The sequence below is a fragment of the Chanodichthys erythropterus genome, chromosome 21, assembly GCF_024489055.1.
Source record: "Chanodichthys erythropterus isolate Z2021 chromosome 21, ASM2448905v1, whole genome shotgun sequence".
Classification (NCBI taxonomy): domain Eukaryota; kingdom Metazoa; phylum Chordata; class Actinopteri; order Cypriniformes; family Xenocyprididae; genus Chanodichthys; species Chanodichthys erythropterus.
The window spans coordinates 3,647,550-3,672,053 of NC_090241.1; the positions used below are offsets into that span (position 1 = coordinate 3,647,550).

A 24,504-nucleotide genomic window follows, 5' to 3' on the forward strand; every position below is an offset into this window, starting at 1 on the left:
CACAACGAGTTGAAGAGTAACATTGAGGTTTATAGCCATATAAGGCTGCCCATGTAACATTTTAATATAAACTGTTAGAGACATGCAACTCAACTCTGATTGGTGAAATGCATCTTCAAAATGGCCCTATGAGAGGCCTTCATTTATAGAGAGGTCATAAAGTTAGAAGAAACACCAAAGAAACACCCACGCAATAACCAGAACACTTCTCTTCTGGTTTCTTTCCAAGCACCAAAGGAACATGGATGAGAAAACATTCATTTTCTCAAAGTTTTTGGCTGTATAATGAATGCAATTCCAAATCAGGCAATGATGAAAGACTGAAGATTTTTATCTGTGTTTTTGTGCTTAACATAATGGATCAGATTCTGATGCTATCTTGCCATCTGTTTACCTCCTAGCTCTGTTCTGCTGTGTTGATGCCCATGCACTGGAAGTGTTTCCCTAATAAGGCAATGGCGCTCCCCCCTTTGATGCCACACAGATATGAAATGTTTTCCTGTCTTCAATTAACCTATTATAGAATGGAGTTTAAGCTCTTCAACAATCCGATTCCACTCCCCACCCTCACATATTTCTCTCCTTCCCTCTGTCCTTCTCTCCTCCCTCTTTCATTCTGATCCAGAGGGGTTGTCCCAAGAGTGGAGACAACAGAGTGTTGCACAGTGACTGGAAGCCACAGACAGAGCAGGACCTCCACAGAGTCACTGAAGGAACGTTCATACAGCTGGATACCCATATCCATTTACAGCTTCTGGAGCCGCAAGGAACCCCTACCAAAGGAGCCGAGAGGGACTGACAAAAGGAGCTTTCTTATATCTGGTTTTATTTTCGAAAGGCTAGCAAAGGAAGACAGATGACAGACTTTAGGGCAGCTCTAAAGCCCCGGTCAGGGCCTAAGCCGGGGACTGAGATCAAGACGAGCACCCCAACAAAGGTTGACTTCAGATCGTTGCTCAACAAGAAAGACGGTTCATCCAAAGCACCTGCTGCCACACCACCCCCAAGCAGCGCACCGTCAGACTTCAGGGCCGTCCTGAACAAGAAGCAAGCAGAAGAAACAGAGGAAAATGAGCAGAATTCATCAAAACCAGCACCCAAGACACCCCAGAAGGAAAAGCAAAGCGATGTCAATGGCGTAAATGGTGGTGCAATTGAAAAAAAGGTTAACGTAAAGGAAAACGCAACAGCAGAGAAAAAGGGCAGCAGCGCTGATGTAGGGACACCTGAGAACAAGGAGAAAGCAAGTCCCAAGAAGAAGACAAATGATGGACAAATAACAAATAATAAAAAGGCACAAGTTGTGAATGGAGGAGAGAAGGATGCTGGAAAGGCGCCTGCTTTCACACAGCCTCTCGGTGACATCACTGTGGTGGATGGAGAGAAGCTGAGGTTAGAGTGTCGGGTGACCTCTGACCCCAAAGCTGTCATCACCTGGATACTTGATGGGAAAATTGTGAAGCCATCCAAGTTCATTATCTTATCACAGGAAGGTATAAAAGTTGATATATTTTAAAATTGCAATGCAAAAATACTATTGATCTTGTATTTTCTCAACAGTTCTTTATGTCTTGATTAATATAAATTTAAATGTGACAGACAAGTCCAATGTAATGTGGTAGAGTTCCTCATAAAGACAAAGGACCCTATTATACAACCGGCACAATGCTGTAACAATCAGCCAAATTGGTTGAGTCACAAGATTTAAAATGGGGTCAGATTTTACTGTGTGAGTTTGCTAGTGGTTAAAAGAATGAGACATAAAACAGTAATAAGTTTAAATAAGAATTGTGTATTTACAATATTCACAGGTACTTTAAAACAACACAATAAAACCAGGAAAACTCAGTCTGTTAAAAGCATACAGTCCCAAGTACCATACCCTAAAACAGTCCAAGAATCCTAGTGTGCTGATAAAGTCCCAATGTGAGTGTCCACCGGTGTATATACAAATGTCCACAGTAGTGATAATCCAAAAGGTTGTGACTGGAGAGGTAAGTCCACAAAATAAAAACACCGCAATCCAGGTGAGTTGTTGACTATTAGTGAGTCCTTGTTTGTTTGCCATGCTGCTCTCTTTAGATGTTTACCTGCTTCCTGTCATGTGACTGGTCACATGACAGGCCAACCATTCATTTCTTAAAGACATACACACTTAAAATAATAAGAGGAATAAAATGGACTAAAACACATGTAAACCAATTAAAACTCTATTATACATAAAATAATTGTAATAGAGTGGTAAAACATGCATTTTGTGTGACAGTGTCACATAGTGATGCTAGTCGCGAAGTGTTTTTTTGCTAGTTTCAGCCTGACGCAGTTATCATTTTCATGTCCAGTGCCACGCTGTTTAAATAGCAAACGCATTTGCGTCCATCTGTTCGCCCATGGGTGTGCTGGTCTGAAAACGAGGTGTGTTCAGGTGCATTGTTGGCGTGTTGCTATTTTGAGGCAACTGAAACGACTGCAGCATTGACCAACAAAAACCTGCTCTAAAGTCAGTCACGCAGTCGTTTTCAGTTTCTCAAAATAGCAACACACCAACAATGCACCTGAACAAACCTCGTTTTAAATAGCAAATGCATTTGCGTCCATCTGTTTGCTCATGGGTGTGCTGGTCTGAAAACGAGGTGTGTTCGGGTGCATTGTTGGCGTGTTGCTATTTTGAGGAACTGAAAACGACTGTGGCATTGACCAAAAAAAAACCAATCACGCAGTCGTTTTCAGTTGCTCAAAATAGCAAAACACCAACAATGCACCTGAACACACCTCGTTTTCAGACCAGCACGCCCATGGGCAGTATTTTTTTGTTATTTAAAGAGCGTGTTAGTAATATGCAGCTATAGGCACTCTGCTTATTACGCACACAGGCAGTAGTACACAAACAATTTTAAATATTAAAAATAAAAGGACAGTCTACAGTCTTTCCGCTTGCAAATTCCGCCATGTAAATAGCGAATCCGCCATGGTGCATTTGGCTTTTAAAGGAAATGAGAGATGAGGCTCTGATTGGTTTATTGCACGTTACGCCAAAAACACTAGAGACCCTTTTGGACCGCTGACCATTTTTTCCATCTTTAAACTAGCAAAAGAGGATTCGGACACGCCCAAAGGGCACTTGCGCTTCAGACCATGTGCTTAGATCGTTAAAATAGGGCCCAAAGGCTCCAAAAGGCAGTTTTCACAGCGATACCATAGAAGAACAAATTTTGATTCCCCAAAGAACCTTTCAGTGAACAGTTCTTCTTTTTTCTTAGTGTAAAGAACATTTGAATGAACTAAAGAACATCTTTCCACTATAAAGAATCTTTTCTGTAATGGATGTTAAAGAACCATCAATGCTTTATTTTTAAGAGTGTAGTTAACTATGTGGACAAGCTTAAACCCTCTCTTTCTAAATTCCCTACTTTAGTGTTTTGAGCTGTGTTGTAAATCACATACTGAGAGGCATGATCTTAAAGCTGAGGCTGATTCATGGCCAACTGCAGCACTCAGTGAGTGTTATCTTGGCTCTTTGAGCTCATTCACATTAGGTTATTCGATCTGAGGGTTTAAGGTCTCCCTATCCCATTTCACTGACATGAGACAGAATGATCATCTGGGTCACAATTAGAAAGTTCTGGAATAGCAATAGAGGATTCCCTTCAAGTCTAAATCAAACAGGGATGTGATGGGTGTCCCCCAATGCATTATATAGTGTTGTTCTGGAGGATTTTGTGTACACTCAAAAAAATAACTTGTTGGTCTAACTTAATTCAATTATGACACCTATTTCCACACAGTTGAACTGATTTATTTGAACTTAAGCTAGGTTAATTGTACTAATGAGTGAAATTCATCCTAATTGAATGAGATCACACCAGTTTCATTTGACGTATTCTGTGTATGTTTCCTGAACATAATTCATTCTTGTTGATCCAACCAGTGCTGTTTTTTTTTTGTTTTTTTTTTGTTACCATCATGGTGAAGATGTGCGCTTGTGCTTAGGTTTTGAGTAGCTGTTGTACACAGACATACATGTTTCATGACCATTGAGAGGGGAAAAGCTGATGACCATATGTAGACTGTGTAAATTTTGTGCTGGTCCTCAAACTAATTTATTTATATTTCTATAAAAACTAAACTAAAATAACTCTTATTCATATGCTAAGTAACATTTATAGCATGCAAGTAATGATCAGATAAAGAATTTATCATTACTGGCTTGAGCACAGTTAATGCTCGTTGAGAACAATATAAATTTGCTTTACGTAGCCACCTAGAGCCTAACCACAAGGTCTACACTTCAGCATAATGGTAACCTCAAAAAATCGACATAACATAAACTCTTTTAAATGTCAAATATAACTGAACTTCAAACTTTAAAAGGTATTTCCCTTTACTAAAAGACACATTAAACAGCACTTAAGTTCAACATTTACTGTCCCAATCTTTCCCTACGCAAAGCATGCTGGGAACTAGAAATCCACTGCCCAGGTTCAATCAATGCAACATAAATGATTCATGTAGTCCCAACACAAATGGTTTAGGTTGACCTGACATTTTGCAAATTTAATTTCATTTAATACAATTGAGTGCGAATGCCAATTAAGTAAAAAACTAAAGATTTGTGTTGGTTCAGCTTATTTTATTTAAATAAACTGAACAAGCAGCTAGAATCATTTTTTTGAGTGTATATAAAGTAGGGGCCAGATTTAAAATCTTCTCAAGTTTGCAAGAATGTTCCCAAGTTCAATTCTTAAGAAGATTTCTGATATTTTTCTAAGAACATCTTCTAGTTTTTTCTCAAGAAGAAAATGGCAAACCTTTTATTTGACAATAACAATTCAATAAATTCATTAAACATCTTACCTTTGGCGATTTAGGACAAGTTGGAAGTTGTCAATTGTTAGATAAGTTGTTGATTTTTAGACAAGTTGTCATGTTTTTGGGGAACACAAAATATGGTTACACTTTATTTTGTTGGTCCACTTTAGACACTTTACTAACTATAAGTAATTTTGCAACTACTGTACATGTCAGTTAACTCTCATTGGAGTATTAGTAGACTGTTAGGTCAGAGTTAGGTGTTAGGGTTCTGGGCAGCGTTTCCCAAAAGCATCATAAGCTTAAGTTGATCGTAACTCCATTGCCACCAATAGAGCTACGATCAACTTAGGCTTACAATGCTTTTGGGAAATGCTACCCAGATTAGTAGAATAGGTCACACTTTATATTAGGTGTCTTTAACTACTATGTACTTACATCAAAAAATAAGTAAAATGTAATTATTGTGTTCATGTTGTATTGCAAAACACTTTTGCTGCTGTTGAGATGGGATGCGGATAAGGTTAGGGACAGGTTTGGTGGTATGGGTAGGTTTTAGGGTGGTTAATGGATAAGGGATGGGTTAATTGACCGTAGAATAAGTTGACATGTAGTTGCAAAGTTACTTGTAGTCAGTAGAATGTCTGTTGGAGCATCAAATTAAAGTGTTAGCAGATATTAAACAGACGGTCTACTAATACTCTAGTAATGATAGTTAGTTGACATGTAGTTGCATTAGTAGAATTATTACCCCAAAATATTATTAACTTTATAGAACATATCAGTTAAGAAGACCGGACCTCCGATCTTCTTACATTTTTATCAGACATTCGTGGTGATGTATTCAAAATGAATAATATTGTGCTATTGGAATCTTAATCAAAATCTTATATTATTTATGCAGAACAACTTTAGAATTTGAAGCTTCTGAATAATATAGAAAACAGCCAAGCTAAAATAAAAAACGTGTTTATAAGGATGATACACATTTGTCATTCAATTCTTCCTCTTGTTTTGACGTCAGATGAAAAGTGTTCACTTACAATCGACAAGGCTCTACCAGAGGATGAAGGACGCTACACGTGTAGAGCAGAGAATGCACATGGTAAAGCAGAGTGTTCCTGTATGGTCACTGTAGATGGTAAGTGTCTTGTCTCCTAGACTTCTCTTCATCCAACATCCAAACATAGTACTGAGTGAGGGTGCAACAATAACAAATTTCTCCCAAAACTGATAATTAGGATTTATTTTAATCAAAAAAAAAGGGGGGGGGGGGGGAATCATATATTCATTTGCATTGCATTCCTCTAGATCCTTCAGATCCATCAGCAGATAAGAAGAACAGGAAGAGCTCTTCTTCAACTCCCACTACAGAAAGTGAGTAAGGACACCTGCCGTTTACTTGATCTGTTACTAGTTTATTTTTAAAGGCATAGTTCCCCCAAACATGAAACGTTGCTCATCCTTTTCAAAATCTTATGGAAAAAAAAGGAGATGATTTAAAGAATGTTCATGCTGCCCTCTTCCTAATTATTAAAGTGGATGGGGACCAGCGATTGACAAGCTCCTAAAAATATACATAAAAGTAGTCCATGCTTCTCCTGGACTATATTCCAGGTCTTCATGATCACATTCAGTGTATAAAAAGGTGCAGCTTGGACATTCAGTTATAAATAACTCCTCTTGTCATACATATTTCAATATGAGGGTGAGTAAACAATGACAACATTTTCATTTTTGGCTGAACTTTTCATTTAAGAAAGCACCTTGGTGGGGGGAATGAAAATTCATAATTTACCCACATGTTGTTCCAAACCTGCACGCATTTCTTTCTTTTGCAGAACATAAAAGAGGACATTTTGACAAATGTTATTGGTAGCCAAACTGATTTGGTTCCCATTGATTTACATTGTATTTTTTGTCCATGTAATGTCAGTGGGAAATTAAACTGTTTGGTTACCAACATTCATCAAAATATCTTCTTTCATGTTCCACAGAAGAAATAAAGTCATACAGGTTTGGAACGACATGTAAAGAATGACAGAATTTTTGGGTGAACTATCCCTTTAAAGGAAAGCTGTACTGTGTATTTAAGTTTATGCACATCTGTTTATGTCCATATAACATAGAAGAAAAAATGGATGAATATTCATGTATGGGCTAAATAGTTGCATATGAATCCATTATTTTATTCAAAATCTTGTTTGCAGCAAACATTTACACTGTAAATAGGCCTTTTTTTTGTTTGTTTTGCCCCTCCTGAGGTTCACCACATGTAGTTAATATTTCAGTAACTTTCCAGAAAGTTCATTATCTCTTTTCGTAGCCCTTAATCCTCTGGAAAGTCTGTAGAAGCATTTAGTCCTACGTTCCTCTACGCATTTAGTAAACATTTAGTCAAAAATATTTGCCATTTGAGAAGATGACCCCATAGACAGGACAATGGTCACTCTATCCATGGAGGATTTCCGTCCCATGGTGCTCAAACAGTTTGCCTGTACAGTAGTTTTTAACACAACTGTCACACGAGATCCTGAGTTTTAATCCATGTGATTATGGTGGAGTAAAAAATAAACTCAGCCGACAGTGTTTTGGAACATTAGGCAACCGGCTGTACTGCTGCATTTGTTCTTCTAGTATTTCATAAGCATAGCAGCCTTTAAGCCAGTTAAGTAGCTCACGTTTACATCGCAGTTATGTTCTTAACAAACAATGTCAAAGTGATGTACAATTTAGGGCACAAAAAGCATGTAACAGGCAAATACCAGGACAGGCAGCTGTTTGTATTCCCACAGTGCTTGTGGAAAAAACTCAGGTGTGTCCAAGCATAAGAGAGGAAATGAACGATAGGAGCGAATCAGTTGGAGACAGAAGAGAAGGCCTAAAATGGTAGACTTCTGTGAGCTGAAACACATAAAGATCTGAGTGTCCTCTCTGTCTTCCCTCTCCCACTCTCTGTGTTTGGACTGTGCTGGAGTATTAGTGGGGTTTACATGTTGCATTGTTTCTTGACGGCGATCAAACCTTAAATAAATAGTGGAGGGAGAGAGACACTGCTTCCTGGATCTTGGAGACCCTATATTTAGCATGCCCATATAAGGGGAATTCCAGTAAGACACAGTGTCCACACAGACACTCTTTCCCTGGATGCTGATCAGGAGCGGCAGTTTCCTTAGAACTCCTGTCAGTTCTCAGATGCGCCCACGGATGAATATTGACTAGATATTTTCCATTTAAATTTCCTTTTATGTGGTGCAATGATATGGTTGATTAGAGGATTGTTTGACAGTACTGAATATAGAGTATGTTATTTATCCATTTTAAGGAGAGCAATAGAAAAAAATTGCATTTTCGTGCAATCAAACTTTGAGGTATTAAAGGGATAGTTCACCCAAAAATGAAAATTACCCCATGATTTACTCACACTCAAGCCATCCTAGGTGTACAGTGGCATGAAAAAGTATGTGAACCACTTGCAGAATCTGTGAAAATGTGAATAATTTTAATCAAATAAGTGAGATCATACAAAATGCATTTTATTTTTTATTTAGTACTGTCCTGAGTAAGATATTTTTCATAAAAGGTGTTTACATTTAGTTCACAAGACAAAACAATTGCTGAATTTATTAACTCCATTCATAAGTATGTGAAGCATTGATTCTCAATACTGTGTGTGGTTACCTGATGATCCACGACTGTTTTTGTGTTTTGTGATGGTTGTTCATGAGTCTCTTGTTTGTCCTGAGCAGTTAAACTGAGCTCTGTTCTTCAGAAAAATCCTCCAGCTCCTGCAGATTCATCCGTTTTCAAGCATTTTTGCATATTTGAACCCTTTCCAGCAGTGACTGTAGGATTTTGAGATCTGTCTTTTCACACTGAAGACAACTGAGGGACTCAAACTCAACTATTAAAAAAGGTTCAAACATTCACTGATGCTCCAGAAGGAAACACGATGCATTAAGAGTCGAGGGTGAAAACTTTCAAACAGGATGAAGATGTCACAATTTTTTTATTATATTTAAATATCATTGTTTTTCATTTAGTACTGCCCTTCGGAACCAACAGAAGATACTTGCATGTTTCCCAGAAGACACATTAAGTACAATTTACCTTGATATTTAAATTCAAAAGTTTTCACCCCCCAGCTCTTAATGCATCGTGTTTTCTTCTGGAGCATCAGTGAATGTTTGAACCTTTTATAATAGTTGAGTTTGAGTCCCTCAGTTGTCTTCAGTATGAAAAGACAGATCTCAAAATCCTTCAGTCACTGCTGGAAAGGGTTCAAATATGCAAAAATGCTTGAAAACTGAAATTACTGCACGACCTGGAGGATTTTTCTGAAGAACAGAGCTCAGTTTAACTGCTCTATATATATATATATATATATATATATATATATATATATATATATATATATATATATATATATATATATAAATATTTGGAGAAATGTCTCTGCATTTTTTTAATCATGCAAGTCAATGGCAACAAAACATTCTTCAGATCAGTCAGGTTTAGAACGACACGAGGATGAGTAAATGATGACAGAATTTTCATTTTTGGGTGAAATTTCCTTTTAATTAATTAATTATGTAAATAGGTCTCTCTAAAGATTTACAGTAAATCCTGTTTTTCTAATTTACATCAATACATGCTCATGCTCTGCTATATCTTTTGCAGATGAAGCCAGAATAAAGAAGAAACCAGCTCCCGCCAAACAGGGTAAGATTATCTTCCCACTAACCCTAACATAATCATACTAACTTAAGCAATATTTAAAGGCCATGTACAGAGACACTTTCCTGTGTCTTGCGAAATTCATACAAAGACAGAAAATACAGAATAATTTATCATGAGAGTGTTGAATGTGAACTTCTGCTTCCCTATGATGCCATGCAGGTTCTCCACCTCAGTTTCTGCAGTTCTCTGGAGATCAGAAGATCAGGGCAGGAGAAAAGGTGGAGCTGTTGGGCAACTTTGGAGGGTCGGCACCAATAACTTGCACCTGGCTCAAATTTAAAAAGCCGGTAGGAAGAGTTGGAGGAGGACAGAGAGTTTGTAAGATGACAGATCAGTGGTTCCCAAACATTTTGTCTCCATAGAGGGATTTTTTGACGGTACCCTAAACCCTACAAAACAAAATAAATACATTTCCCACATGTGCATCTCTTCAAGCTAAAAATGACAGCATAAAAACTTATTGTAAATATACATTTAAAAAACAAAACAATGATCTGATCAGGATTTTTACAGCCAAAATTGATCACTGATTTCTTGTCATCTTGATCGGCCGATACAGATCCCGATACCATTTTTTTATGGGGGTTGGTATTGGTTTACAGTCATTGTTAACTGAATTGAATTGATGAATTGATAAAGTACTGTAGGTTGATTAATTTATATTCAAATAAACTTTAAAAATATTAAATTTAGTTGTAAATATTCAATTTTAAAAATTAATTTTATGGTCCCACTTTATATTAAGTGGCCTTAACTACTACGTACTTACATCAAAAAATAAGTACAATGTACTGTTGGTGTTGGTGGTATGGGTAGGTTTAAAGGTAGGGATAAGGGTTAAGGGATGGGTCAACAGTGTAATTATAAATGTAATTACAGAAATTAATTACAGATGTAATTACATGCAGGTGTTTTTAAAATATAAGTACAATGTAAAACCATGTATGTACACAATAAGTGCATTGTATCAAATGATTAATTTAAATGTAAGTACATAGTAGTTAAGGCCACTTCATATAAAGTGGGTCCAATTTTATTAATAGTAGTATATCAAATGTATATATTGAATGGTTTATTTTTAAGTAAATACATTACATGACTTTTAATTTAGTTATTTTTGGTGCATCATTTTGATATAAAAATGGTTTAAAAAATAATCTAAACAGTTGTTACATGCATGTATATTTATGTTAACACCCAATTAGCACCCAATTTTAGCACACAAAATGAATGACCCATAGTACATACAATGATGCATTATATACTCTTCTCCTGTTTAGATCGAGCCAGGAAGTAGGGGCATTTCCATAGAGACCACAGAGAACAGCAGTCAGCTGACAATCACAGCGAGCGACCAGGATCACTGTGGCTGCTACACTCTAGAACTGCAGAATAAATTTGGCACCAAGCAGGCTTCACTCAATCTCACCATCGTAGGTATGGGAATAAACAAAGACGGAATAAAAAAAGTGACACATAATGAGAGGAGGAGGCAGATGGGATTATGATAGACTGTAAACACACATTTGTATGTGTGTGTGTATGTGTGTTATTTTGGGTTTGGTCACTTATTTCTTTATAGAATTCCTCTGAAAAAAATCTAAAAATATTAATTTGTGGCTGTCTCCAATTATGGAGCAGTGAGCTAGAGACTGCATGCTTGTTAGCAGGCCAGCCTCCCGTGCCGGAGACCCGGGCCCATACAGAGCTGGGCAAGCAGGGCCTGAGGGGTTACATATATATATATAAAGTACTGTGCAATTATGGAGCAGTAAGAAATTATGAGCATATTGACATAAAGCATATTTACTAGTAGTCTCCCTACCTTTCTATGCATAGCTATCTAACTATTGCTGACCTTTCCCATGTAAATCTGTGTCCCAGATAAGCCAGATCCCCCAGCCGGCATCCCTGCTGCTTCCGACATCCGCAAGTCCTCACTCACCCTCTCTTGGTACGGCCCTACTTACGATGGGGGCAGCATCGTCCAGTCATACAACCTGGAGATCTGGAACTCGATGGACAACACATGGAATGACCTGACCTCCTGTAACAGCACCTCATACCACGTCCAGAACCTTCTCGGCGACCGTCAGTATAAGTTCCGTGTCCGAGCTGTTAATGTGTATGGAGTTGGAGAGCCCAGTGCAGAATCTGAGCCCATTAAAGTGGGAGTGGAGGAGATAACAGGTGAGAATGAACATCCGTCAGATACGTTCTGTTACTGTTGATCGAGAAAGCTCCAAAAATCTGAATCCACTAGTGAAAATGCCCTTATTTTGCATTCTTTTCTGATTTAATACAAACATTTTTGTGACAAATTATATTATCATCATAACCATTTGAATGAAAAGTTGAGAAATGTACATGAATTTCACAATTTCTCTTGCTTTAATGGCAACAGCACTCGACCGTAAACTCCACATGTGCAAAACTCAATGGAAGCAAATAAATGTATATAGGCTTATTTAAATAATATAGATGTAAAATGTTATTGTTTAAAGGTGCCATCGAACATTTTTTTACAAGATGTAATATAAGTCTAAGGTGTCCCCTGATTTGTGTCTGTGAAGTTACAGCTCAAAATACCCCATAGATTTTTTTTCATTAATTTTTTTAACTGCCTATTTTGGGGCATCATTAACTATGCACCGATTCAGGGGCTGCTGGCCCTTTAAATCGCATGCTCCCTGCCCATCGAGCTCTCGACTCTATAATACAGTGCATTTACAAAGTTCACACAGCTAATATAACCCTCAAATGGATCTTTACAAGATGTTCATCATGCATGATGCATGCATGCTTCGGGTCATGTGAGTATAGTATTTATTTGGGTGATTATATTTGATTCTGAACGAGTCTGATAGTGCTCCGTGGCTAAAGCTAACATTACACACTGTTGGAGAGATTTATAAAGAATGAAGTTGTGTTTATGAATTATACAGACTGCAAGTGTTTAAAAATGAAAATAGCGACGGCTCTTGTCTCCGTGAATACAGTAATAAACGATGGTAACTTTAACCACATTTAACAGTACATTAGCAACATGCTAACGAAACATTTAGAAGGACAATTTACAAATATCACTAAAAATATCATGTTATCATGGATCATGTCAGTTATTATTGTTCCATCTGCCATTTTTCGCTGTTGTCCTTGCTTGCTTACCTAGTCTGATGATTCAGCTGTGCACAGATCCAGACGTTAATACTGGATGCCCTTGTCTAATGCCTTTCATAATGTTGGGAGCTGGCATATGCAAATATTGGGGGCGTACATATTAATGATCCCAACTGTTACGTAACAGTCAGTTTTATGTTGAGTTTCGCCTGTTCTTCTGAGGTCTTTTAAACAAATGAGATTTATATAAGAAGGAGGAAACAATGGAGTTTGAGACTCACTGTATGTCATTTCCATGTACTGAACTCTTGTTATTTAACTATGCCAAGATAAATTCAATTTTTAATTCTAGGGCACCTTTAAATTTTTCAAAAGACTAAATGTTCAACTTTTGCCCAGGTTTAGTTTGGAAAAAAGATATTCAGTTTGAATATCCTAAAGTATAAATATGATGATCTAATGCACTACTTAAAAAAACTAATCTTTTAAAACTTTCCCAATCTTCTCCAGAGAAAAAGGAAGAGGGGGAAGTTGGAGCCACTGTGTCTGACGATGGTATGAAGTTCAAGCAATTGAACCGATCCACCCCTCCTGAATCCAAAGTTTACTAACATGACTCCCACATGCTCAGTCTGAAACATATCCTGTTCATTTCACAGATGAGGAGAAAGAACCAGAATACAGAGATGTGGCCGTTAAGAAAGACTGTAGCGTTAAGGACTTCTATGATATAGAGGACCGCTTAGGAACGTAAGAGATGTGTCTATTATAGCCCTTTTAGATTTACTGTAGCAGATTTTTATTCTCTTTTCCAATTCTTATGGCCTTTCTATTGTCTCTACAAGGGGTAAATTTGGTCAAGTCTTCAAATTATTGGAGAAGTCCACCAAGAAGGTATGGGCAGGGAAGTTCATCAAGGCATTCTCACAAAAGGAAAAGGAGAACGTGAGGCAGGAGATTGACATCATGAACAGCCTCCATCACCCCAAGCTGGTGCAGTGTGTGGACGCCTTTGAGGGAAGGTCTGACATGGTCATGGTCCTGGAGATGTGAGTCCCTAAACTATCATATATCATCCAAGAATGCAAAGGCTACCCTGCTGAAAGATCCAGCATTGCTGATCACAAGAATAAGTTTTGCATACTGGGATCAGCTTGGGATGCTGGTTGCTGGTTTGTTGGTCCCCAGCATGGGAAGCAGGAATACTCGTGGACCACCAGCTCAGTTTTGCTTGAGAGTCCACCAGTTAGACCAGCACTATGCCAGCATTATACCAGCATAAACATGGAATTCATGCTGGTTTATTCTTGATGTTTCAGCAGGGTATACTCTAAAAAATGTTGGGTTGAAAATGGACAAACCCAGTGGTTTAAAAATGACTATATGGACAAACCCTATTGTTTAAAAATGACTATAAGGCTGGCTTAAGATAACCCAAAATAGGTTAGAAATTAAAAATCAGACACATAATTATTAGAGGCAACAATAATAATCAAAAGGTAGGCTTAATAAGCAATTTAATAAATGTGTACACTCTAAAAAATAATGGGTTGTTTCAACCCAAATTTGGGTCAAAAATGGACAAACCCAACCATTGGGTTAAATTTTTAAATGTATTTTTTAACTCAACGGTTGGGTTTGTCCATATTTGACCCAAATTTGGGTTGAAACAACCCAGCATTTTTTAGAGTGTATTATTTAATAATCAATTAAAAATTGTTTATTTATTAAACACATTAATAAATGTTCATTTCCAACATACTTTAGGCTAATTTCAAGCAAGCAATACAGTAATTTTTTAAACAACAGTTGAGTTAAGTAAAACTACCCAGCATGTTGGGCAAACATTTAACCCAACCTCTGGGTTAAAACAACCCAGTTACTGGGTTTGTCCATTTTCAGCCCAACTTGGGTTGTTTATAACCCAGCATTTTTTCACCAAATTGACCTAATGTAATGATTGGTCCAAACATGGAACAAGTTTATTCAGTCAACCTGTGTTATGTTACACTCTAAAAAATGCTGGGTTAAAAACAACCCAAGTTGGGTTGAAAATGGACAAACCCAGCTAATGGATTGTTGTAACCCCACGAATGGGTTAAATGTTTGCCCAACCTGCTGGGTAGTTATATTTAACTCAAATATTGTTTAAAAATGATTAATTAAACTAATAATTAATGAAAATAATAATTAAACAATAAAAATTTATTAAATTGCTTAATTTGATTATTATTGTTGCCTCTAGTAATTATGCATTTGATTTTTCATTTCCAACCTATTTTTGTTTTTTTTTAAGTCAGCCATATAGTCATTTTTAAACAATACTTGAGTTAAAAAAGACTGCCCAGCAGGTTGGGCAAACATTTAACCCAATCGCTGGGTTAAAGCAACCCAGTTAATGGGTTTGTCCATTTTCAACCCAACTTGGGATGTTTTTAACCAAGCATTTTGTGTTCTCTGGTGTCTATAAACAGGCTGTGATGTGTTTGGTAGTTGTTTTTTCAACACCTTTAAATCATTCCACCAGTTTAGCTTTTTATGGCGACGGTGGAATGTAAAATCCAGCACCCTGTGATTGGAGAAGTGCGTGTCATATGTCCTTATATAGTGAGATGGAGAAACAGTGAGGTGGGGAGGACAGAGCATGGATGCTCTCTTTCTTAGCTTGGCAGCCATGATGGAAAATTTCCCAGATTTAAATCTCCCTGACTGTAAGAGAACTGTTTAGCGCCGCAGGCACAGACACTGTTCATATGTTTGTTAAATGGAATGTGCATAAACAGTTCTAATGCAGTGAGATTGCAGTCTGACAGTGATCGGTTAGCATCTCTTAATGATGATGTTATTGTGGTCCCTCATTGGCTGCAGGATCTCTGGAGGTGAGTTGTTTGAGCGAATCGTTGATGAGGATTTCGAGCTGACTGAGCGAGAGGTGATTAAGTACATGCTGCAGATCATAGATGGAGTCCAGTTTATCCACAAGCAGGGCATTGTCCACCTGGATCTCAAACCTGAGAACATCATGTGCATCAACAAGACGGGAAGCAAGATCAAACTTATTGACTTTGGACTTGCTCGAAGGCTAGGTAAACAAGAGTAAACAACTTCAAAAAGAAAGAACAGAGTCTGTTTTTGTTTGGCACAGTTGTGATGCTGTTGTTGTTTTCAGAGGATTCTGGATCTCTGAAGGTTCTGTTTGGAACTCCTGAGTTTGTAGCTCCGGAGGTGATCAACTATGAGGCTATCAGCTACCCAACAGACATGTGGAGTATTGGCGTCATCTGTTACATTCTGTGAGTGACCAATCTCTAACCGTCGCTAACACGTAAAGACAAAGTAATCAATGCTGAGGACTGGAAACATTTCCTTTTCCTTTTAAGGCCGTTATTAGTTTTTGGACAACTCGCTTTCCAAGCTTGCTTTTTCAATTTATCAAATAAACACAACTTTGATACCGTGGAGGCAGAATATAAATATTTAAACTGACTTGTGTCAGTTACTTTTATCTGCAGGATACAACGGGGTTAATAGCCCCCTGTAGTAAAAGACATTTTTTTATTTATATTTTTATTTTTTTCCCCAAAACACTAAATAGCAATAAAAAAAAACACTTAAATAGTTTCCTAAACATCTGTTTTTTGCTATGAACTGCAATAATCGTCCTGATTCATGATGGAATTGCGTGTGTATAATTTAGTAATTTGATTAAAAATGTATTTTTTTTTTTTAAATGATGAGAAACCTATCAAAAAATGTTTACAATACTGTCGATAAAGTGAAAACAAGTTATACATAGCCATGAAATATTGCCTCTATATCTATAAATATTGCTTATAAACTATATCACTATATTATTGGCTGTAAACTATAAGACGTTTGGCATTTCTTTTTACAGAATACACACTTCATTGACTATGTTACACCATAGTCAATAAAAAAGAATATATACACTACTGTTCAACAATTTGGTCTTGGTATGATTTTTTAATGTTTTTAGAATAAGTCTCTTGTGCATACCAAGGCTGCCTGATCAAAAATAGTCAAAACAATAATATTGTGAAATATTTTTACAATTTAAAAGAACTTTTCAAATGTATTTAGTGCTGTCTAATCGATTAATCACATCTAACATAAGTTTGTGTTTTATTATATTTATATAATGTGTGTGTGTGTGTGTGTGTGTGTGTGTGTGTGTGTGTGTGTGTGTGTGTGTGTGTGTGTGTGTGTGTGTGTGTGTGTGTGTGTGTGTGTGTGTGTGTGTGTGTGTGTGTGTGTGTATTCTAAAAAATGCTGGGTTGTTTCAACCCAAACTTGGGTCAAATATGGACAAACCCAACCATTGGTTTAAATTTAAAAAAAAAAAAAAAAATTGGGGGGCGGGCGTTGTCCATATTTGACCAAAATTGGGTGGAAACAAAATTTTTCTGAAACAGCATTTTTTAGGTTGTACACACACACACACACACACACACACACACACACACACACACACACACACACACACACACACACACAAAGACATAATATACAATACATACACACACACACACACACACACATATGTGACCCTGGACCACAAAACCAGTCATAAGTGTCAGGTTTGTTTTTTAAATTAAGATTTATACATCATCTGAAAGCTGAATAAATAAGCTTTCCTTTGATGTATGTATTTTGTCCAAGATACAACTATTTGAAAATCTGAAAGAAAAAGAAAAAAAAAAAAACTCTAAATATTGAGAAAATCACCTTTAAAATTGTCCAAATGAAGTCCTTAGCAATGCATAACCACTCACAAAAATACATTTTTGATATATTTACTGTTGGAAATTTACAGAATATCTTCATGGAACATGATCTTTACTTAATATCCTAATGATTTTTGGCATAAAAGAAAAATTTATAATTTTTGACCCATACAATGTATTGTTGGCTATTGCTACAAATATACCCATGTGACTGGTTTTGTGGTCCAGGGTCACATATATTATGTGAACACAAACTTCAGTGTCACATGATCCTTCAGAATCAGTCTAATGCAGTCTAATTTAGCGCTTGTAACATTTCTTATTTTTATCATTGTTAAAAACAGTGCTACTTCATATATTTGTGGCACATTTTTTTCAGAGTTCTATGATGAATAGGAAGCTAAAAAACATTTATTTTAAATAGATTTCTTAATAAAAGTCTTCACTGTCCCTTTTGTTCAATTTAATGCATTCTTGTTTAATAAAGATAAAGAATAAAAGAATTTTGAATGGTAGTGTATAGTTTTTAATCATTTTATGTTTTAGGACCAGGCCTTAAGAAATGCTTTTAGTCCTTATGTGGTAACAGAATCAAAGATCATTGCCTGACACCCTTCCTCTTGTTTACCCTCAGTGTCAGTGGTCTTTCACCATTCATGGGAGACAATGACAATGAAACCCTCGCCAACGTCACCTCAGCCACCTGGGATTTTGAGGATGAGGCATTCGATGAGATTTCAGATCAGGCCAAAGACTTCATCAGCAGTCTCCTAAAAAAGGACATGAGGTAAGATGAAAGCTGAACAGAAGAAAGATCACTTTTATGGAAATACCTACATTGTTCCAAGTTAATCAAATGGCCCTTTTAGAGCACTCTGTAGATGCTCATCTTGAGCTCTTGGCATAGACCCTTAACAAAGAACCCAGTTAAATCTACATTATTGTAAATGATGAGTGTAATTGGCAAAGTTAATTATCACTTAAATGTATTAGTACATGCTGAATGTTGAGAAGCACATTTTGAGCATTTGATCTGGATTCTGTGACCCTATAAATGCCACGCTGTAGGGCCAGGCTGACCTGCGCTCAGTGTTTTGAGCACTCCTGGCTCAAACAGGACACCAGAAATATGGAGGCTAAACAGCTGTCCAAAGAGAGGATGAAGAAGTACATCCTGAGACGCCGCTGGCAGGTGAGAGCACTGCGTTTTATTTGATTTATTCGTTTAACAAAGAATGAGATTTAAAGGAAACTGCTTTCTTGGTGGAAGTGGCAGAGATTAGACTTCATGTTTGTGAGTGTCTGTGCAGAAAACAGGGAACGCAGTGCGAGCAATCTCCAGGTTCAGCTCTATGGGAATGTTAGGAGGGATCGGACCGAAGAAAAGCTCTCCGACTGACGGTATTGGCTCAGCAGACAATTTTGCAGTATATAGATTGCAACAGTGCATTTTCAGTGGCTCTGGTTTCGGAAGTATTTTTTCCATTAATTTCTCCCATAGGGATTTCAAAGTAGTCTTTGTTAAAGCGTTATAAGCCATGAACCAAGCCAACCAGCTACGAGGTGAATCATAACATTACAAACTTTGATTTGAAGCACAAAAAAGGTACAAGACTTTACACTTAACGTCTTTAGTGAGGGAAAGAACTACAATCCCATGAAGCATAATCGAATTACAAACAATGGAGAAATATAAAACTACTCATTTAAAAATGTTGATTTTATATTAAGTTTATTGCAAAATATATATTCAATTATTTAAGTATTTTGAGAGCATATAGGAAGACTGACTCGATTATGTTAATTGCGGTGCATCATGGGAGTGGGCGGAGCTAATGGTGCGTTCAAGTCCGTATTTACCAAGTGGAAAGTTGATCTTTTCGACATGACTTGAACGCACCATAACAAGATCTTTCAGGGCATTTTTCTTGTTTGGACTCTATTTCTGTACAGCATCATGGGTAATGTAGTCTTTCACCACATATTCTGCTGCATGATTTTTTTAAAACCAAGTTGAAGTCATGCAAGCTGAGATCTTCATCAGAAGTAAATACCATCGATTAGCAACCTCATATCTCACAGTAAAGTTGTCTTTAAAGGCTTTATAAGTTTTCTCTATGGAGTTTTTACGTCCGGATCCTGCCTGTTGCACTCTATTGCATATGAAATGCCATATATGTAAAAATATTGATTGTACATAAATATGATATAAAGGTGTGTGTGTTTAGAAGAGGCTCCTGTATCGTTCCTTGAGAGTGTGGAGGATGAAAACCGCAGCCCTGAGGCTCCCTCCTTCTCCTCTGTCATACAGGATGTGGAAGTGGTGGAAGGCAGCGCTGCCCGCTTTGACTGCAAGATTGAAGGTAATGACCTTTGACCTCAAAGGCTATTATACTTTTATAACTTTTAGTTATAATTTTTCGGCCCTTAACCCTTAATATTGTGAAATATTATTACAATTTAAAATAACTGTTTCTATTTGAATATATTTTAAAATGTAAATTATTCCTGTGATCAAAACTGAATTTTCAGCATCATTACTCCAGTCTTCAGTGTCACATGATCCTTCAGAAATCATTCTAATATGTGTTATGATTTGCTTCTAAAGAAACCTTTCTTGTTATTATCAATATTATATATAAAAAAAGCTGTGCTCCTTAATATATTTTAGTGGAAACCATGATATATTTTTCTTTGATGCTGAAATGAACAGCTTTTGTTTTTAATCTTTTATAACATTATACATGTCTTTAATGTCTCTTTTGATTCATTTAATGCATCCTTGCTTAATAAATGTATTCATTTCTTTAAAAGAAATCTTGTAAGTGAGTGCTTCCCAGTGAAATAAGAGGTTCTTAAAGATATCCATAAAAGGTAAATCCTAATGTGCTAAAGCAGAGGAAATGCCTTTCCAGTGTCTAAACATCTTAGGGACTGAAGCAATTTAAAAAAAAAAAAAAAATGTTTTTTTGTATGTGCTAATGTTATCAGCTATGATCATTAGTCTCATTAGATCATTAGTCTCTATTTCCTTTAAATTCCACAGACATATCACCATTTGGTTGAGCAGGTTTTTAAAAAGTCTTTTATTCACTATTTTGTATATTTTAAAACCTATTTAAATCTCTTTTAGTGTCTCAAAAATAAAAATAGTTGGGTCATTCTACAGAATTGGTTCAAATTCAGAGTTTAAAGTATCTTTAAAAAGGTGTCTTTTCCACAAATTTTCTATGTATGCAAATTGTATAATATCCAAGGTACACATTTCTAGTAATTGTGCAGTTAATTCTCATATTGTATTTTCAAAAAGTTTTGGAATATTTTTCCTCTCCCCAAATTTGTCACTACCAAAACACAATAATAAATAATAATAACAGAGGTGTAAAGTATTTCTAGTTACTGTACTTAAGTATCTTTTTGGCTACTTTGTAGTATCAAAGATATTGGCAACTGTTACTCTCTACTATATTTTTGAACAAGTAAATATACTTACTCCACTACATTTGTGATGAGTAATGCAATTACAAATTACATTTTTCACGGCAGCTCAATTTTTCTGCAGCAGTTTGTTTCTGATATAAAGAAGCAATATCGCCATCTAAGGGCATTGAAGGTACCATGTATTGTGCATTTTGCCTTTACTCACCCAAACTTGTCAACAAGGCATGTGTGAGTGCATTAGCAGGTAGTTTCTGAATCGCAGGTGTTTGATTTAGGAGATTAGTTCATGACTAGAGCCGGTGATGAGACCGAAACCAGCACATCCAGTGCTAGTTAATTATACTTAGCATTATTATATTTATCCGCTATATTGACAAGACCTTTATGAAGGATATTAGTTTATGGCCTTTTTGTGCACTTGAGCTTAACTGAAACTTGAGAGTTTGTAGACGTTTAAGAGGCTATTGTGTCGACCTTGATTTATTGCAATATTGAGGTGTTCAGTTTTATTTTGATTTTAGAAAATAAACATGATTTTTTAATCTTACAAATCAATTGCTTCTTATTTTCACTGGCACGTCTCAGGACTAGTGCATCTTTGAACCTACATTCAGTACGAGTACTGTTAAAATCAGATACTTTAAGGCCCGGTTTCAAAGACAGGGCTTAGCCTAAGCCAAGATTAGGCCTCAGTTCAATTCGGTTATTTTTTATAGTGTTTGGATTCATTAGTTTGATCCAAACACTATAAAAAACATCTTAGTTGATCCTTCAATTTACTTTATTTTTTGACAAAACATCCCATGTTTCGGTCATGACAGTAATGTGTTGGTGAGTGTTTTTTGGGGACATATCCCTTTCCTAACCACTTCCTATACAGTAATCATCAATATTGTGAGGATTCTTTTGACCTTCTGCTCTCCCTTTAATATGACGAAGTTCAAAAGAAACAAACAATGAGAAAGCTTGTAAATTTGGGTGGAGATATGATCATCATCAGTCAGAAAATTAGCAAATCAGCTTTTATGGTGCACCACTCCATACTGATATTTAAATGCTATATCTATTTCATTATTCATTGTTAGGCAAAGATAAATGACTGTTGTTGTGTGGTCCACTTGCTTTGACTTTTTTGATAGTATTTTTATGATTCATTATTGATTTACTGTGTTTTCTGCACTCAAAGGTTACCCAGACCCCGAGGTTGTGTGGTACAAGGACGACCAGCCTATTAAAGAGACGCGTCACTTCCAGATCGACTATGAAGAGGACGGCCACTGTAGCCTGGTGATCTCAGAGGTTTGCCCCGATGATGATGCCAAATACACCTGCAAAGCCGTGAACAGCCTGGGAGAAGCAACCTGCACCGCCGAACTGCTGGTGGAGTTCATGCAGGAGGAGGAAGGAGACGGTGAAGGAGAGGAGGAGGACTGAATTATGATGGAAACAGAAGTGAAGAATGACTGAATACCACAGGAACTATGAATATCTTAAACATTTAGTTTCAATTCTTCTCTTTTTACACCATCTTTATGTTTCTTCTTCTTCTGCCTAGAATAGCTTGGAAAAAGCAAAACTGTTTGCCAAGATCAAAGACATTCCTGCTTGTGCCTTTCTGTCCAGAAAATTATCCCAACTGATTTACCAAAAGGGACTACAAAACTGAATATGACAACCTGTATAAATATGCCTGTATAGCAACCCTTTCATGTTGGGACAAATGGACTAAAAAAAAAAATTCACTTGTTTTATCGGACTGAACACATCACATTGATATCATCTATGTCAGTAATTTTACATGAGTCAGTATACATTTGCACATTTTACATTTTAAGTCTGCACTGCAGTGCAATCTAGTGGTAAAAACACGACAATGCTTTTAAAAACGCTTATCTATAGTATGTTGTCAATATCAATATAAATCCAGTTGGAGACCTCACTGTATGAAGATATTAACTTTTTTGTTATTTTTGGCATTTTTTCTAATGATTATATTGTGTTTTATTTAATAGTTATAAGAATTATTGTTTCTAAATGACTGAATGTAGTCAATCGTTTAGAAACTGTAGTTCAGTGAATCTCAACCTTTTTTGTGTAATGGACCCCCGTCATATTTGAACCATCCTCAAGGACCCCAGAATAAAATTTGCTTATTGGTATCATTAATTTCTTTGTGACGACCAAATGCAATAAAGTATAATTTACTACCACGTTAGTTGACTTGTCCTATATTTAGTCATATCATCAGCTATATTATCATCTTCTTTTATGGGAACATGTCAAATGTCAAAATATACAAAAATTCATATTCAGATAAGTGATATAAGGACCCCCTGGCATTATGTCAAGGACCACTATCGATCCATGGACCGCTGGTTGAGAAACACTGCTGTAGTTGATAGAAGGAAGTGACTAGCATTAAACTCCTGAAATGCAAAGAACTGTCTGTGCTGCTTCCACTTTGAGTTCATTTTGCCTTTTTTTAGTTAATTCACTTGCATGACAGAACAATGAGGTGAATTTTGTGCAGCAACCTGCAATACAAAGCTTCATGTCATATTTATGACCCTGTACAGGCTTCTGCTGCCTTTGAGTGTCTGCACTATTCTCTGAGAATGAATTAATCATATTATTAAGACTCAGACCTGTTTTGTCTTTTGATTTTTCACTTAAACTTCCCATCACATCAGAAGTAGCGTATTATATCTTGACACAAATCAACAAATCTAAGCGGCCCTGTATTTATTCAGTTTATTCAGCATAACTGGCAGTGATTATCTGGTCATATAAATAAAGTGTTTCCCTTCTGTGCTTTTGTGACATTTTTATTGTTGTTATTATGTAAAGATGGTTTAATGACATGCAATGCTACAGTTTCTATACAGGCTGTTCAAAGCACAGCTCACTGTGTAACTTTTTTTTTTTGTTCAAAATTAACAAAATTGAAATAAGTCAATACATCATCAATCCTTTTTCCATAACGTGTTTTTTCTTACCCTGGTAAACCTATTATAAGTTAAAGATTCGTAAAGCTTCGAAGCTTCATGAAGCAGAGTTTTGAAATCACTCATCAATAGATATTGTTGATTATTTTGTCATTATTTTGTTTTGTTGCACACAAAAATCTCTTCATAACATTAAAGGTGCCCTAGAATTAAAAACTGAATTTATCTTGGCATAGTTAAATAACAAGAGTTCAGTACATGGAAATGACATACAGTGAGTCTCAAACTCCATTGTTTCCTCCTTCTTATATTAATCTAATTTGTTTAAAAGACCTCCGAAGAACAGGCGAATCTCAACATAACACTGACTGTTATGTAACAGTTGAGATCATTAATATGTATGACCCCAATATTTGCATATGCCAGCTCATGTTTGTAACGTGGTTAGTAGTTGTGGGAAGAAGGAGGCGGGAACCGGCGAACGCTCAACAAAAACTTGAATTCAAAATAAACAAAGAACAAAACGAAAGTAATGCCGGCAGACCCTCGCGGACGTCTGCCGGCCACACAAACATAATAAAACATAAAATAATATCCAGGCCTGGTCCTCTCCCGTCCTTCACTGTAGTCGCTCCTCCTTTTATGCTCCCGGAGCTCCTCCGTGAGGGACTCAAGGCCGGTGCGCCTCCCAGGTGAAGCTCATT

General features: G+C 36.6%; 1 protein-coding gene across 2 annotated transcripts; it reads left to right on the forward strand.

Annotated features, from left to right (window-relative positions):
• The first annotated feature begins 675 nt into the window (after positions 1-675).
• Positions 676-23,650, forward strand: mylkb (myosin light chain kinase b). Of its 2 annotated transcripts, none has more exons than XM_067373092.1 (17): positions 676-1,493; positions 5,834-5,950; positions 6,121-6,186; positions 9,490-9,531; positions 9,709-9,836; positions 10,830-10,986; positions 11,434-11,739; positions 13,180-13,224; positions 13,329-13,419; positions 13,515-13,718; positions 15,538-15,755; positions 15,839-15,962; positions 18,049-18,201; positions 18,483-18,606; positions 18,725-18,815; positions 19,643-19,777; positions 22,042-23,650. In XM_067373092.1, the coding sequence occupies exons 1-17, from the start codon at positions 857-859 to the stop codon at positions 22,287-22,289; spliced, it is 2,886 nt and encodes a 961-aa protein (XP_067229193.1). In that variant the 5' UTR covers positions 676-856; the 3' UTR covers positions 22,290-23,650. The 2 variants fall into 2 exon arrangements, with proteins under 2 accessions (XP_067229193.1, XP_067229194.1); XM_067373093.1 differs by having other exon boundaries at positions 19,646-19,777.
• Positions 23,651-24,504: the final 854 nt, after the last annotated feature.